This window comes from Pongo abelii, chromosome 18, assembly GCF_028885655.2.
Source record: "Pongo abelii isolate AG06213 chromosome 18, NHGRI_mPonAbe1-v2.0_pri, whole genome shotgun sequence".
NCBI lineage: Eukaryota > Metazoa > Chordata > Mammalia > Primates > Hominidae > Pongo > Pongo abelii.
The window spans coordinates 88013992-88031334 of NC_072003.2; the positions used below are offsets into that span (position 1 = coordinate 88013992).

The 17343-nt window shown below is 51.7% G+C and overlaps 1 protein-coding gene across 3 annotated transcripts in view; it reads left to right on the forward strand.

Annotated features, from left to right (window-relative positions):
* The first annotated feature begins 2935 nt into the window (after positions 1-2935).
* The window catches only part of ZC3H18 (zinc finger CCCH-type containing 18), a 63124-nt gene continuing 48716 nt past the window's right edge, over positions 2936-17343 (forward strand). For 2 of the 3 annotated variants that reach the window (XM_054534281.2, XM_054534282.2), the window contains exons 1-3: positions 2936-3059; positions 4107-4165; positions 9633-10249. In XM_054534281.2, the coding sequence (XP_054390256.1) occupies positions 4114-4165; positions 9633-10249 (669 nt within the window). In that variant the 5' untranslated portion in view covers positions 2936-3059; positions 4107-4113. Of the gene's footprint in view, positions 3060-4106; positions 4166-7368; positions 7478-7889; positions 8054-9632; positions 10250-17343 lie in introns of all 3 variants that reach the window. The other variant, XM_009251036.4, reaches the window with a different exon arrangement.

A 17343-nucleotide genomic window follows, 5' to 3' on the forward strand; every position in this document is an offset into this window, starting at 1 on the left:
CATCGTTCTATCACTGAAGCACCTTGGGGTTCCTTCTAGTCCAGAGTGTAACAAGTCACGCTGGGGTGAACGATCTTGGATGTGTCTTTTGCTGGACGTCGCAGCTTATCTCTTCCGGGAAGTCACGGAGGAGTAGCACAGCCCAGGTTCCAGCTACACACAGGCTGTGGTTCAGTGAGCGCCGTCGCAGGCTTCTGGAGTGGGGCCACCACTTTCACTCCTAGCACAGACCGCAGGCTCTGGGTGCCCTATACCCTCAACAAAACCACTCATGATTTTAATTTTATAGAAACGTGGGCTGGGCGCAGTGGCTCACGCTTGTAATCCCAACACTTTGGGAGGCCAAGGGGGGAGGATCATGAGGTCAGAAGATGGAGACCACCCTGGCTAACACAGTGAAACTCTGTCTTTACTAAAAATACAGAAAATTAGCCAGGCGTGGTGGCAGGCGCCTGTAGTCCCAGCTACTCAAGAGGCTGAGGCAGGAGAATTACTTGAACCCGGAAGGCGGAGGTTGCAGAGAGCCGAGATCGTGCCACTGCACCCCAGCCTGGGCAACAGCGTGAGACGCCGTCTCAAAAAAAAAAAAAAAGAAAAGAAAAGAAATGTGCCCACCCTGTCTGCTTCTACACTTGCCTTTGTCATGCAACATCACAGATGGTCTTCACCCATTTATTTATATATGTGTATACACACTGAAGGTTCATGTATTAGCATTTTTAACAACCACAATGTTGCAAATGTTGTACCAGATTACTATTACAATATTACAATCATCTGTTGATCAACATCTGGGTGGTTTTCTCGGTTTTTTTTTTTTTTTTTGAGACAAAGTCTCGCTCTGTTGCCCAGGCTGGGGTGCAGTGGCATGATCTCGGCTCACTGCAAGCTCCGCCTCCCGGGTTCATGCCATTCTCCTGCCTCAGCCTCCTGAGTAGCTGGGACTACAGGTGCCCGCCACCACGCCCGGCTAATTTTTTGTATTTGTAGTAGAGGCGGGGTTTCACTGTGTTAGCCAGGATGGTCTCCATCTCCTGACCTCGCGATCCGCCCGCCTCGGCCTCTCAAAGTGCTGGGATTACAGGCATGAGCCACCGCGCCCGGCTCCTTTGTTCTTTTAGTTCTGACTACTAACAGACCTGCTATGTCCTTGTTCGTGTCTCGTGCCCATGGGCAGATGACACCCCAGTCCGGTGGCCCACCTGTGCCACCGGGCATCAGAATCCCCTGAGAGCTCTTCACGGACCACAGGGCCCCCCGGGACCCCACTACCAGTCGCTGGTGCAGCCACTCTGGGGCAGGGCCCAGGAAGGCACATTCCTAACAACCCCTCGTGATACTGAGGCTGCTTGCCCGAGTCCCACTTGGAGAACCCTGTTGAGGGTGGCACTGCTGGTCACAGGACACTTCTTTTAAACTGACATTGTTTTCCAAAGAGGCTGTGACCAACAGAGTTTACTGTTCATCAAACTCAGATCGCGGCCAGGTGCCGGCTGCTCCTTTACACAGACAGTAACGTCCATGCAGGCTTATGTTCGTCAACTGAGCAGGGGGCACTTGCTGGGTGGGACCTTGTCTTATCGACACATAGAGCCTGCAGAAGGTGCCAACTGGTGTCGCAGGGCTGCTCCTGACACGACCCAAAATCACCAGGGTTGAATTCACATTCCTCTTACACAACCATAACAAGTTGCTGGGACTACAGGCACGCACCACAGTGCCCTGTTAATTTTTTTGTAGAGACAGGGGTCTTGCTTTGTTGCCCAGGCTGGTCTCAAACACCTGGAGGAGGTGGTCCTCCCACCTCGGCCTCCCAAAGTGCTGGGATTACAGGTGTGAGCCACAGTGCCAGGCGTGTGGTACCTCTTCCAAGGACAGTAATCCTATCAGATCAGGACCCCACCCTTATAATCTCATTTAACCTTAACTACTTCTCTAAAGGCCCTTTCTGCAAACACAGTCACGTTGGGGATTAAGGCTTCACATACAAATGTTAGGGGGACAGAACTCGGTCCATAGCATGGAGTCGCACAGTTTTTGTCCTTTTGCGATTGGCTTGCTTTACTTAGTATGTTTCCAAGGTTCACGCATGTTGTGGCATGGGTCTGAACTTCACTCTTCTTGATGACTGACTCACACTCCACTGCATGGACAGCCCGCATTTTGTTTGTCTGTTCCTCAGTTTGTGGACATCTCGCCCCCTTGTTTCCACCTTGGGGATATGGAGGAAGATGTGGTGAGCGAAGCCCTGTGATCCCCAGGACCAGCCACATCGTTGGCAAGGGCCAGCGCAGGATGAAACCGCCGGCCCCTGGTCTCCGGCCGGGCCCTCCGTCTCTAGAGCAGCTCGCACCGCTGCAGCCCCTGGACGCCCCGGGCTGTGGGGGGACACCGAGCTGAGCAGGACACGCGACAGGTCCCCTCGCTGGCGCTGCTCGCGTTGAACCGTGCGGGGAGCCAGGCAGCCCACGGGAAAGGTAAGAATTGTTAGGCTTTTAATCTAAAGTCGATACCTCAAAAAATAATTCCGGAGCTAAGCACTTACTATCAACATTCAATAAAGCGGGAGGTATCGGCCCGACGAAAACCGCCTTAAGTTTTCCGCTTTGATGAACTCGATCATCCCCAGCGATGAAGAACTCGCCGGCCGAGCCGGAGCCCCGTCACGTGACCCGGCGGCCGCGGGGAGCCCTGTGCGCAGGCGCGGACCCGGACGCCCGCCGCCTGAGGAGCGAACTCCCCGTGGCGCCTGCGCTGTAGCGGGGGTTCCACGGGCGCGCGCGGGTCCGGGCGCGCGCTGCGGGGGCGGAACCGCGCGGAGGCCGGAAGGAAGCTGGAGGGGGCGGGGCGAGGGAGGGAAGCCCGCCGGCCGTAGGACGACCGTCGCGGCTTGATGACGTCGCACAATGGCCGGCCCCCGCGGGTAGTGGAGCCCGTTTGTTCCGCCCGCGTCGAGCCTGGAGCCAGAGCCTGTGAAGAGCGGAAGGGCCAAGGGACGTCTTCTCCACGCCGCTCCGACTCCAGCGGAGCCGTGGCCCCCTCTCCGCCCTAGCGCTGAGGTTAGCTGGGGCCGGGCGGGCGGCGGGAGGCCGGGCCGGCGGCGGCGGGAGGAGGAGGCCGCCGAGGCGGCGGCGGCGGCGGCGGGAGTGAGGCCCGGGAGCCCGGCGCGCCTCCGGCCGTGCGGACCCGCCAGCCGAAGCGTGGCCCTCGGGCCCAGGGAGGGGGACCTTGAAACAGGCACCACCCCGCGTTCCGTCCGTAAGCCGGCCCCGCGGTCCTGGGGCGCCCTGGGCGCCCGAGCTCCTCGCGTGCTGCCTCCGCGCCCCGCGGCGGAGTTTATTTTCCTGAAGCTGTCATTTCTCTTCCGGGCCACTCGCGTGGCACATGTGTGCCGCCCGCTAAGGGGCGGTGAGAGGCGCCTAGTTTCACCTCCGGAGTAGGTCAGCCCGGGCTGTTGCTGGGCTCTTCGGAGAACTTTGAGCTCTTTATGAACCTCCCGGAACTTGCTCCGCGGCTTCCAAGTGTGCACAGGTTGGACGTAGTGATTGCCCCAAGACGCGCGCCGGTCTCTTAGGAGTATGTAACTTCCTTTGCCCCTTGGATTAGGAGATCAGAGGTGCTGGGTCCTTTATATAGACCAACTGCAGCTATAATGCTGGAAGAACTGAAACTTACAGCCTTGCTCCTGCCAAAAATTTTTCTTGAATACTTTATGACAGCTGAGTTTGCCGGGTAGAGTGGCCGTTTTAAATGAGCTTTGTTCGAACAACGCTAACTCATTTGCAAGAGTAGGTCATTCTTCAGACCCATTTGGGAAAATGGAAGAAGAGAGTGTTTGGCTTCTGAAGTACCGTTTGGGGTGTAGCAAGGTGCTCATCATTTCTCCTGTGAGACTCACCTCCAGCCTGTTGTCTGTAGAGTAGTCGTTTCCCGTTCAGTAGTTGGGATTCTCCGGGTGAGCCTTGACCTCGGCTGAATCCCGCTTCCCAGCCTTGGGAGGAGAGTCTTTGCCTGATAATTTTACTATCTAAGGGCAGTATGGAGCGCAGCCAGCCCTGGAACCAGTCAAATGTGTCCCAAAGCCGGAAACTCCTCTCCCGTTTTAGGTGGGACATGCTGAAATGTTGTAAGAAAGCTTTGTGGAGTCACTCCAGAAAGCAAACAGGTAAGTTAACTTGTGGCCTAGATCGTGTTTAAAGAGATTTGTATTTTGTCACAGCTACAGAGCATCTCAAGGTGAGTACCTCCTTATCAAGGAGTTTAGTGGTCACGCTTGGTCAGTTTGCACGTGGGGTCTGTCACCAACCTTGATAACCTTCATTTAGATATTTTAAGTCCATGAGGTTATGAGTCAGAATTTTAACCAGATGTACCAGAACTTAGGCATTCACATAGGGACTGTTCTGTTGAAAGTAATTGTCCCAAAATGTGCTTGTATTTCATCGGTGCTTCTTTGCCAGAACCTCTTTAGAACTCCTGTTTTGGTAGTAAAAACGTAGTCATATGGGAAAATCAGTCTTATTCAATAGTCACCTTCCAGGTTTGACCAAAAGTTTACTTAGATGGTTGGTAGCTCACCTTATCAGGTGAGGCTCTGACTTGCAGCACTTTATCAAAGTGACTAGCTTGAGAGGAGGAAGATTTGCCACCACTAAGAATACCAGAAGACTTCTTCAGGCTTGAAAGGTCATTCAAAATGAGAAGGTCCCCAAATGCTCTGCATTTCAGCAGTGCCATTGGAGTCTATGCATCCTCCCAGAGGGGCTGCTTGGAAGGGAGGTAGCACCTACTCTTTATTATTACTATTATTTTTGGAGACGGAGTCTCACTCTGTTGCCCAGGCTGGAGTGCAGTGGCACGATCTTCGGCTCACTGCAACCTCCTCCTCCTGGGCACTTATTTTAAATTCCTTTCTGGTAGGCAACAGGTAGTTCCTCAAGTAACGAGTTTTTTGGCATATGTTCAACAAATATCTATCAAGTATCATCTGCCAAATGCAGAAAGCAGCAGAGACGGGACGATGGGCACTTGTTATTTCATTCGTTAGGCAAGTTCACCCATCTGGTGGATCAGAGGACTAAGGATTTAGTTGTAAATCGTGCTGAAAATCTTCAGTTATAGCTAGTGTAAGAAGACCAAACTGAGCACAAATTACAAACGTGGGTATCAGTTGAGACTCGTCTACTGACACCCCTGTCTACACTTCTCATTTCATTGTCTACACTTAAGAGGGTACGTTTCCCTTCCTAGCACCTTATTACTATTTTTTGAAACGGAGTCTCACTCTGCTGCCCAGGTTGGAGTGCAGTGGCACGATCTCGGCTCACTGCAACCTCCTCCTCCTGGGTTCAAGTGATTCTCCTGCCTCAGCCTCCTGAGTAGCTGGGACTACAGGCACATGCCACCATGCCCAGCTAATTTTTGTATTTTTAGTAGAGATGGGGTTTCACTGTGTTGGTCAAGCTGATCTCCAACTCCCGACCTCGTGATCCTCCTGCCTCAGCCTCCCAAAGTGCTGGGATTACAGGCATGAGCCACCACACCCAGCCAATTGTGTGATTTTTAAAACTAGTTTGAGGGGACATTTAGTTTTGCATAAAAGTTGGTTTATTTAAGAGATCACTTTGTTTCCAAGGCTGACATTAGGTTATAAAACATGAGAATCAGAATTTGTCACGTTTCAGGTCTGGGTTCAGCTTGGGGCATCCTACTGGGTACCAGGCACTCCGCCTAGGCAGCTGGGGAGATGTGAACTACCTGCCCTTCTATGAGGAAGATGTTTATACATTGTAATAAGAAGTGTACAAAGGTAGTATAGGATGTTACTAATGTCAATAGCTAGGCAAGAGAGAGAATTGCCAGTTTGCCACCGGTGACTTACTGCTACAACCCCACACAGACTCCCAGTCTTGAACCCTGAAAGCGTAGAGGCCTTAGCAGCCTTGGCGCTTGTCATCCTTGCTTTTGTTGCCTTGGGCTGCAGAAATGCTCTGTGCAGCAAGCGCCCCTGTGATACTGTTTGGGGATCGGCTCCTTGACTTTCCCATTTTCAGCAGCGTATACCAGTTTAGGACTACCTTTAATAAAAAAAGACGAGGGTCTCACCATGTTATCCAGGCTGGACTCGAACTCTTGGGCTCAAGTGATCCTCCCACCTCAGCCACACAAGTAGCCAGGATTACAGGCACATGCCACCACTCCTGGCTTAGGACTGACTTTTTAATAATTCCTCCCAGTAGTCCTGTCTCTGGATAGTAACCGAATAGTGTAGTTAGGAAACCAAAAAGTGAATCATTTTCAGAACTGCTTGCTTTTAAGTGACTTGGAATGGATTGGTTGGTTTGTAAATCTATGTTATTGCTAACCATTTAGTTTTTTTTTTTTTGAGATGGAGTTTTGCTCTTTTTGCCCATGCTGGAGAGCAATGGCACAATCTTGGCTCACTGCAACCTCCACACACACACACACACACCCCCCCCCCCCCCCCCCCCCGAGTTCAAGCAATTCTCCTGCCTCAGCCTCCCAAGTAGCTAGGATTACAGGTGCCGGCCACCACTCCCAGCTAATGTTTTGTATTTTTAGTAGAGACAGGGTTTCGCCATGTTGACCGGGCTTGTCCTGAACTCCTGACCTCAGGTGATCCACCCACCTCAGCCTTCCAAAGTGCTGGGATTACAGGCGTGAGCCACCACCTTCGGCCCATTTAGTTTTTATAAAGTGATGAATTTTAAATGATTTGAGTTTTCTTTTGAGACGGAGTCTCGCGTAGCACCGCCTAGGTTGGAGTGCAGTGGTGTGATCTCGGCTCACTGCAACCACCGTCTCCCAGGTTCAAGCGATTCTCCCATCTCAGCCTCCCAAGTAGCTTGGATTACAGGCACCTGCCATCATGCCCAGCTAATTTTTGTATTTTAGTAGAGACCGGGTTTCACCATGTTGGCCAGGCTGGTCTTGAACTCTTGACTTCGGATGATCCACCTGCCTTGGCCTCCCAAAGTGCTAGGATTCCAGCATGAGCCACCACGCCTGGCCAGATTTGGGGTTTTTTGGCTTTTTTGTTTTTTGTTTGAGACAGGGTCTTGCTCTGTCACCCAGGCTGAACTGCAGCCTCGACCTCCTAGGATCAAGTGATCCTCCTATCTCAGCCTCCCAAGTAGCTGGGACGACAGGTGCCCTACCACACCCAGCTAATTTTTGAATTTTTTTTTTGTAGAGACAGGGTTTTGCTATGTTGCCCAAGCTGGTCTAGAACTCCTGGACTCAAGTGTTCTGCCCACCTCAGCCTCCCAAAGTGCTGGGATTACAAGCGTGAGCCACCGCACCTGACCAATTTGTTCTAATGTCTTTTTTTTTTTTTTTTTTTGACAGAATCTCGCTCTGTCGCCCAGGCTGGAGTGCAGTGGCACGATCTTGGCTCACTGCAAGCTCCGCCTCTCAGGTTCACGCCATTCTCCCGCCTCAGCCTCCCAAGTAGCTGGTACTAAAGCTGCCCGCCACCACGCCCAACTAATTTTGTTTTTGTATTTTTAGTAGAGACAGAGTTTCACTATGTTAGCCAGGATGGTCTCCATCTCCTGACATTGTGATCCGCCCACCTCGGCCTCCCAAAATGCTGGGATTACAGGCATGAGCCACCGTGCCCAGCCTCTAATGTGTACTTAATCTTAATGATTTCCATTAACAGCAAAAAAAAAAAATGTTTAACTGTAGGTTGATACCAACTCTTGATACTGTGCATCTTTAAACAGGTTGTATTAAAAGTAGAAACTTAAAAGATGCATATTTTTATCTTTAGTGTATATGGTTATTTGAGATACAAGACATATAAATGTGTATGTGTATGACCTGCTGCATCCGTAGTTATCTTGAGATGAATAATCTGTTTCCAGACCTTGCTGAGATGCCGAGCAGTGTGACCGTGACATACGTTATTTTAACAGCCTCACAGACTGAAGAGTCAAGTGACCGCTGACCTGGCACTGTCCTGCCGCCCCACACTCACTTGGCGGTGGCCAGCTGCCCTGGTGGTGGTGGTGTGGCAAGTGTTTGCCAGGCAAGTGTTGCCGTTCTACACCTTTCTACCCGTCTTACACCGGCCACTTTTAAAGCATGGGTAGCACTGTACTTTCTATGAGTTTTTGAGGTGGGAAACTAGAATATATTCACTTTATAATTAAATCTGGATTAGTAAAAATAGGAATGAAATCCGAAATGACCCCGTCTTTTTTTGTTTTTTGAGTTTTTTTGGAGATTGGTCTCACTCTGTTGCCCAGGCTGAAGCACATTGGCGCAGTCTCGGCTCACTGCAGCCTCCACCTCCTGGGCTTAAGCAATCCTCCTGCATCAGACTCCGAAGTAGCTGGGAATACAGGCACAGACCACCACACCCTGTGACTTTGTGTTTTCTGTTTGTTTGTTTTGGTTTTTGGTTTTTTTTTTTTTTTGAGACGGAGTCTCGCTCTGTCGCCCAGGCTGGAGTGCAGTGGCGTGATCTCAGCTCACCGCAAGCTCTACCTCCCGGGTTCACGCCTTTCTCCTGCCTCAGCCTCCCGAGTAGCTGGGACTACAGGCGCCTGCCACCACGCCTGGCTAATTTTTTGTATTTTTCATAGAGACGGGGCTTCACCATGTTAGCCAAGATGGTCTCGATCTCCTGACCTCGTGATCCACCCGCCTCGGCCTCCCAAAGTGCTGGGATTACAGGTGTGAGCCACCGCGCCTGGCCTGAATTTTAGTATTTTTTTTTTTACAGAGATAGGGCCTCACCATGTTGCCCAGGCTGGTCTCGAACTCCTGGGCTCAAATGATCCCGTTGCAACCTCCCAAAGTGCTGGGATTGTAGATGCGAGCCACTGTACCTGGCCAGCCTCATCTTTTACATACGTACGGTACTTAAGTGTGTCAAGTTTCCTGCCAGAGTTCTTTTCTACAGCAGCTACTTGTATGGGAAGAGGGGTTCTCAGCTTAGGAGTGTGGGTTGCTGAGCAGGTCAACACGGCCCTCGATACGTGCTGGAGGGGCCAGTGAACACACAGGCAGGGCTCTGAGCCTGCATTGCTAAAGGGCAGCCAAGGGATTCTGGGAGGCCCTCGGAGGCCGGCTTTCAAGAAGTGTGTTCAGTAACAGAAAAGGCTCCAGACTTGGAAACTGCCGAAGGCTGGCCCAGGTTCCTGCTTCAGGGTGACTCCAGAAAAATGGTGAGATCTGGGCCTGCAGTTTTGCTGCCTTGTTCCATGATACAGTTTATCTTTAATTTCAAAAGTAAATACTCCTCTAAGAATTTAAACAGCTGTCCTTTGCAATCCGTATCTTGTTACTCAGTTTCTGCTAACTTGTGTGGGCTGTCCTTGAGCAGGGAAGGGCTAGGCTGGGCTACATCTCATTCTGCCACATCTCATTTTGCCAGATTGCCAAAAACGGGAGTCACTTAACACCCAGCTTAGCTGAGCAGTCTAGCCTTGTGGAGTGGAGTTATGGCCTGTCTTTCTCTGCAGAGTGGAGTGTGGGATTTGGGGCAGGGCCATGTGGGGCCAAGCAAGGTGGAAGTCCTGCTTCTTCAGGCCAGGAAAGTGGGGACAAGGTTTGTTTTCCATTTTGCTAAAGGCTGTCAATCTGTATTCTCTCTTTTGCAGAACCGTGGGTACCGATGGATGTGGCCGAGAGCCCTGAACGGGATCCTCACTCTCCAGAGGATGAAGAGCAGCCACAGGGGCTCTCGGACGATGACATTCTGAGGGACAGCGGGTCCGATCAGGATTTGGACGGGGCGGGGGTGAGGGCTTCTGACCTGGAGGATGAGGAAAGTGCAGCCAGGGGGCCGAGCCAGGAGGAGGAAGATAATCACTCCGACGAGGAAGACCGGGCAAGTGAGCCTAAATCCCAAGACCAGGACTCAGAGGTGAATGAGCTGAGCCGGGGCCCGACCAGCTCCCCCTGCGAGGAGGAGGGGGACGAAGGGGAGGAAGACCGGACAAGCGACCTTAGGGATGAGGCCTCCTCAGTCACCAGGGAGCTGGATGAGCATGAGCTAGACTACGATGAGGAGGTCCCCGAGGAGCCGGCTCCCACCGTCCAGGAGGACGAGGCTGAGAAAGCAGGGGCTGAGGATGATGAGGAGAAGGGCGAAGGCGCTCCCAGGGAGGAGGGGAAGGCTGGTGTTCAGAGTGTGGGAGAAAAGGAATCCCCGGAGGCTGCCAAGGAGAAAAAGAAAGAGGACGATGATGGAGAAATCGATGATGGGGAAATAGACGTGAGTATGATGGAGCAGAGTGTTGCAGGGCGTCCTGCCCAGCAGCCTGACACAGACAGGTGCTGGAAAGGAGGGACTCTGTGTGGCACTGACTGAGTGATTTCTTACTAGGGATGGTGCAGGAGAATGAGAGGCTTGTTTTGGGGTCAGTCCCATAGTGATTGGAGAGAAAGAGCTGGAAATTGAGAATGAGAATAGGCAGCTCCAGAAGCTGCCAGCAGGGTTTGCGTGGCCCTCAGCCGGCCAGCTGGTGGGATTGTTTGGGTTGTAGTAAAAGATCTAGCGCCCAGTTTTTTTAGGTTCTGGGAGTGAAGGGTTAATGTCTGCCCTTGTCTCTGCCGTCTTCAAGTGATACTCAAGTTAACACTCAACCAGAAACCGCATGGGTTTCCACTCTTGTCAGGTTTTTGGACTGAAAAGAATGAGGAAAGTTTCCATCTGGTTTTGGATGTTCTAGGCATTTTTATGCTGGTCCTAGAGCCTGACCTCTGGAGAGGGCACCAGCTGGGCCAGGCCTCTTTGGACGTATCCCTGAAAAGACTGTGGTGGGCACCTCAACTTCTGACAAAGCCAGCACACTTTTTTGTACATTAAATTAATGTGGCCTTCAGGTTGAGGGGAAGATAGTACTATCTATGATCCTAGGTATGGGTAGGTGGGGTTTTCTTGGCAGTTGATGCTGTTGGAAAAACTATGAGTGTTTCAGGAGAAACAGCCCAAAGTCCTCCTGAGTGATACTTTCCAGAGCTGTTGAACTCAAAGGAGGTGAGCAAGGGACAGAGCAGTTGAACAGAACTGGGTTTTTTTGTTTTTGTTTTTTTTTTTTTTTGAAGGATCCCGGGGAAGGGGATTGTGCTTATGGGGAGTCGCTGCAGTGAAGGGTGTCTGCAGAGAGTATCTCTCTGATTTCATGTTCTGGGTTGAGGCAGGTAAAGGCTGCCAGTTAGATGTGTAACCACCGGTTTGCCTTGAGTGCCATGCTCCTTTTTTTTGAGAGAGAGTCTACTCTGTAACCCAGGCTGGAGTGCAGTGGCGCCATCTCAGCTCACTACAGCCTCTACCCCCAGGTTCAGGCAATTATCCTGCCTCAGCCTCCTGAGTAGCTGGGATTATAGGTGCCCGCCACCACTGGCTAATTTTGGTATTTTTAGTAGAGATGAGGTGTCACCATGTTGGTCAGGCTTGTTTCAAACTCCTGACCTCAGGTGATCCAGCCGTCTCAGCCTCCCACAGTGCTGGGATCACAGGCTTGAGGCACCACACCCGGCGAGTGCCATGCTTCTCCAGTAGCGTGCTGGTGTGCGTACTCTCAGTGCATGTTTGGATATGACTTTTTGGCCATAGCTGATAGCTGTGGCACTGCTCAGTAATTTATAGGGTTTGAAGTATTGCTAATCTAACTTTATGGGACGTGTGTGCACCTACAAGCTTAGAATTTTAGATGTTTCATCTTTTCACAACAAAGTGTAGGAAGTGGTCTCTTCAGCTAGTGCTTTTTGCAAGAGGAGACCTACCCCAGGGCTGGCAGAGGGAAAGGAGACATGGTGAGATTCAGGTTCATCAGTTTGGGGGAACTAGTTAGGTTGAGGATGCCCATGAGACTGAGTTTTTGTGTCCTGGGGGTAACAGCCCTGTCTGCACCACCACTGGGAGTGCAGCAGGCCCTGCACCCAGGGCTCTGGCGTGCTCTAGTTCCTCTTAAGAGGACTGGCTGCGGACCCTCAAGTCTTGGGGGAGATTCATCAGACGGGTCAGCGGTCCCCATAGTGGTCCTGAAAAGCCGTGTCTGTGGGGCATACTGTGAGTTCTCAGTGCTGCACCACGGGCACAGGCAGTGCAGTAGATGGGCCCAGCTGCCTTGGAGAATGGCCCTGGCTGCCAAGGGCTTGGATGTGCTGGTTTCCCCTAGACATAGTGCATGGAAGAAAAACCCCATTTGCCATTTTTGCCTACCTAGACCTTGCCTGCCCTGCCTGGCACCGTCTTACGAGGGGACCCACAGTTGAAAACGGGGTGCTGCTGTAGAAACCCCATCACAGCTCCGTTGGCAACCGGGGAGGCAGGTTTCTTCCACCGCACAACTGCCTCCAGCAGCCCACATCCCCCATAGGTCTGTGCTCCTGGACACCAGCTCAGGTGGACCTTGCTGTGCCACATGCTGAGTTTGACTGGGCAGAGCAGGGCCCGCTCCTGCTGTGGGGGCAGCAGGCCTTTAACCAAGGTGGGCAGTGCTGTGAATGGTGGGTTCAGCCTCTACGAGAGCACATTTGACTTCAGGCCCCTGGGTGGCTTGCCCCAGGAGCTCCCGTGGTCTCCTCTTGTTCCCACTCCCAGCAGCGTCTCAGGCTCCTCCATCCTTTATGTGTCAACCTCAGCATTTGAGTAGGCTGTTTCTCTGTTGCCTCTGCCTCTCTGTCGTGACACGTGTGTGTGTGTGTGTGTGTGTGCGCGCGCCTACTGCTTCCCCTACTTCCAAGAACATGTTTCGTGTGTGTGGTGTGTGTGTGTGCGTGTGTGTGTGTGTGTGCGCGCGCGCCTACTGCTTCCCCTACTCCCAAGAACATGTTTCCTAAAACGGGGCTACCTGGCTGGTTCCCCTATCTCCCTGGGGCCTGGCACATGGTGGGCAGCCAGTCAGTAGAGGAATCCCACTTGCCCAGGGCACATTGAAGGTGAGAGCCTTTGTAATGTGAAGTGGCAGTGAGTGGAAGGTCTACACTCAAGAGCCAGTCACAGATGGAGGGGAGTTCACGTGAGCAGCATCAGCCCTCCACCCTTGCGGGAAGGACCCAGCACAGGTACACACCACGCCATCCTGTGCATGAAGAGCTGCCACTCCGGCTGCTTCCAGCTTTTTCCTCCTCTCAGGCCCAGTTCCAAGCCTGTCGTCCACTCTTGCATCTCTGCCGCATCTCCACCAAGCACACCTCCTGTGCCTGCCTCTTTCTCAGAGGCCCTGCTGCGTTCCTGCACCGCACCCTGCTCCCTGTCTCTAGCTGTGTTTCTCTGATGGACTGGGAGCCCTGGGGTGCGCCGGGTCCCTGAGCAGTCAGCTTCCCACCAGGCCTTTCGCCCAGTCCCCTTTCCTTTCAGTCCCTGGAAAGCAGCCTCTGCGTGTAGTGGAAAGTGTCCATTCTAGAAGACGTTTTTCTCATTGCCTTCAAGTAGAGCCCTGGTGTCACGTCAACTACCTGGATGTTTCTCTGTGGAAGAAGTACGCTCTTTGTACCTTCGCAAATGGATGTTTCTGAGGCCTCACAGCATTCCAGATCCCAGCAGGGTCTTACCGGCCCAGTCGGGAGAGGGACTGATTTGCCTAGAGGCTTTCCCTGCATGCCTGCAGCCTCATGGCCTACCCCTTGGCACCCTGGTCTACTGGATACCTGGAACAACTGAGTGGCAAAGTCTAGAGAACCATTTGATTTAGCATTCTTTTCTTTTTTTCTTAATTTTTATTTTTAATTTTTATTGCTTTTAATTTAAAAAACAGAGATGGGGTCTTACTATGTTGCCTAGGCTGGTCTTGAACTCTTGGCCTCAAGTGATCCTCCCACCTGGGCCTCCCAAAGTGCCAAGCCACTGTCCCTGGCCTGATGTATCATTCTTTTTCAGAAGCGCTTTCTCTTCTCTCACGGCACATGTCCCTTTTAGATTTTGGGTCACTGGGACAGGTGAACTGATTATGGGGTACACTTTCCTTGATTGGGACATCAGTTTGTACAATAAGCCCTTGAAATTCTTTGTTTAAACCACATAGCTTGTGCCTAAGGCCTTGAATCTGTGTTTGGTGTGCTGCCAGAACACCCTCCGATACAAGTATCTTCTGGAAGTGCTGCTGGCCTGCGTGGTGGGGCAGAAAGGTTCCATATGGGGCTGGGACCAGCTGTTTGCAGCACCTGGCTCATTTGTGGTGTGGGTGAGGGCGTCCCTGACACCAGTTGACCTTCAGTCACTGGTCTCTTACCTGTTCAGGAAGCGGCATGGAAGAGAGCTGGGTGCAGCAGGCCTTGTTTTTATGCTCCTGCCGTCCCCCTGAAGAGTGTGTGGAGCCCACCCTGACCCACTCATGCCATGTAGCAGCCTCTCCTTTCTTTCTTCTACACATCTAGCCTCTCCCCAGAACCACCTTTCCTGCTGGGAGATGACAAGCTCCTTCCAGCCTGGCGAGGCTCTGATTTGCCGTTACAGTTGAGAGGCCTGGCCTGGGTCTGTCTGCCCGCTCTTTTGCTCACTCCATGTTCTGTGTATATATCTGACTTGTCATTTGGTTAGCAGACCTTCCATCACCTGGAGCACACTGGCCCTTGGAAAGGATAGGGTTCCCATTTTGTTCCATTCTCCTCTTATTGAGGACCTCCTACATTTGTAGGGTGGCCTCCCAGCCAGCCAGCAGCACAGTGGGCCCTTCCTGAGTGGGTGGGCCACATGACTCCTGTCATAATTGGTAGCTCTCAGTACACCTTTTGGAACATTTTCTTTGCACATGGTCTTTAATATTTTCTCCTGTTCAAATCCACCTTTCCTTTTTTTTTTTTTTTTTTTTTTTTTTTTGAGATGGAGTCTTGCTCTGTTGCCCAGGCTGGAGTGCAGTGGCACGATCTTGGCTCACTGCAACCTCCGCCTCCCGGGTTCAAGCGATTCTCCTGCCTCAGCCTCCCAGGTAGCTGAGATTACAGGCACCCACCACCACGACCAGCTGATTTTTGTATTTTTAGTAGAAATGGGGTTTCACCATCTTGGCCAGGCTGGTCTCGACTTCCTGACCTCGTTATCCACCCGCCTTTTATGTCTGGATCCGTGAGCTCTTCTGCAGAAGATTCTCCAGTGAGCCTCGTGGCTGTGGGTTTCCACTCCAAGTGGGGTTCTCTTCCGTGTCACTGATAAGGTGCCAAGTGCACCCATTCTATTGCCAAAGCCCAGGAAGCAGTAGCCTGTACCACACTTGGAAAAAGGGCCCCGTAGCATCAGTAGTAGGCTCAGAGGCCTTCTGTGCCCCTTAGCATAGTTAGTGTTCCGCATAGCCACGTGAAAAAGCGCAGGCCACCGTCCTTACTCACAGCTCTGAAGCCTCAGAAGCTCTGAGAACTGAAACCTTTTCCTCACCTGGTGGCAGACCTGGCCCAAGCTGACGTGAGGCCGTTCATAGCCTCCTGCCTCCCCTCTTGTGGGAGGGGTCCCGAGACCTCTGCACAGGATTGCTGTGTACCTCACAGGCTACCGTTCTAGACCCTGTGTTGTCACCTTTCTGAAGCCAGGATATTTCTGAATTCTCAAAAGACACTTGGCCCCACAGGTTTCAGATAAGGAATGATAGACCCGTATTTTCACCCACATCCTACAGATAAGACGCCCAGGATTCAGGAGGTTGTGGTTGGCCTGAGTGGCCATGCCAGGTTGGGCCCGGGGCCAGCTGCTCGGCTTCCTCTGGCTCAGCAGCTCCACGCAGTGGCCCCGTTTCCTTATCTGCATCTGCCTTTGTACAGAAACTCCAGTGTGAAATAACTTTTTTCTTGTTGTGTAAGTAATACGTGTTCACAGGGTTCTTTTCTATTTAAGAAAGGAAAAGAAAAGGCTGCACAAAGAAAGCGAAAATCACCTGTATCATTGCTCTGAGTTAATCCTATTTAGCACATTACCAGTGAGGTATTTCCTTTGAAATAGAGGACCCATGCGCACTTGCTAAGCACTTGCTGCTCATGTTATAAGCACGGTGCAGCATTTTCCTTCAGCCCACATCAGCCTGCTCTGGGGCACCTGCCCCGTTGTGCAAAGGGGAAGGCAAGCTTTGCAGATCAGGTGACCTGTCCACACTAACAGTCACGACAGCCTGGACCCAGGATTTGAACCTGGGCCTTTTCCCCCACTGCATGTGAATTTTATAAAGGCTCTTAAAATTGGAGTAGATGATGCCCTCAGCCTGGTGTCTTTTATCCACGTGTGTATTTCCCCTGCGGTGAGAAAGCACCAGCAGGAGTGTGCCAGCCTGGAGACCCAGCTTCAGATGGGTGCACTGAGGCCTGTGTGCCTCCTCACACTCACCCTCAGTGTCCATGTCAGCTTGGCCTGTCCCAGGTGGTGTGTGCTGAGAGCCCCACGGGCACCATCCATTTTTAGGCCAGTTTGCAGCTAGCTGGTCCACTCCGGCCCCTCCTTGTCCTCTGCTTCCTACTCTCTGTGGCTCGGGTCACATGAGCAGGAGGCCCGGAGTTCCTGCGTGCCAGACACTCAGTGTGACAATCTCAGATGACTTCAGCTCTGGGTCCCTGTCTTGAGTTGTCTTTGCATGATACTCTAAAATTTAAGAACTTGTTTTAATTATCCATTATTTAGTGATTTCTTTATTTATTTATTTTGGGAGGTTGAATTTTGTTATTTACACGTATAAAGTAAGAATAAAAATTGGGCACGGAGGCCGGGCGTGGTGGCTCACACCTGTAATCCTAGCACTTTGGGAGGCCAAGGCAGGCAGATCACCTGAGGTCAGGAGTTCAAGACCAGCCTGGCCAACGTGGCAAAACCCTGTCTCTACTAAAAATAACAAAATTAGCCAGGCGTGATGTCGGGCACCTGTAATCCCAGCTACTCAGGAGGCTGAGGCAAGAGAATTGCTTGAACCCGGGAGGCAGAGGTTGCAGTGAGCCGATATCATGCCACTGCACTCCAGCCTGGGCGACAGAGCAGGACTCTGTCTCCAAAAAAAAAAAAGCCTGGTAATCATCCATGATTTAAAAGACCACTGTGCTAAATGGTGGTTAGTTGAAAATTCACAATATTATATTGCTGAGTGATTGGTGGATTATTTTTGTTTGTTTAACTGAAAGAGGGGCCATAAGCCCAGCACACCAATATGTACAGCCCCTGGTCCTTGAGGGTGTAGAGGCTGGGTGACTGGGGTCAGTGTGTAGGTGCTGGTCTATGTTCTTTGGGTTGAAATGATGTCTCGCACCTTCAGTATGCAACTCTGGCCTGTTTACTGATCACCTTTAGTAGCTACAGGGTCCTCCCTCCAATCTTAAGGTGGTTACATTGTTCTCCTTTTTTGCTTCTGTGAATGTTGATGGTTACATCTTTGCAGAAACAATGCTACATCTGAT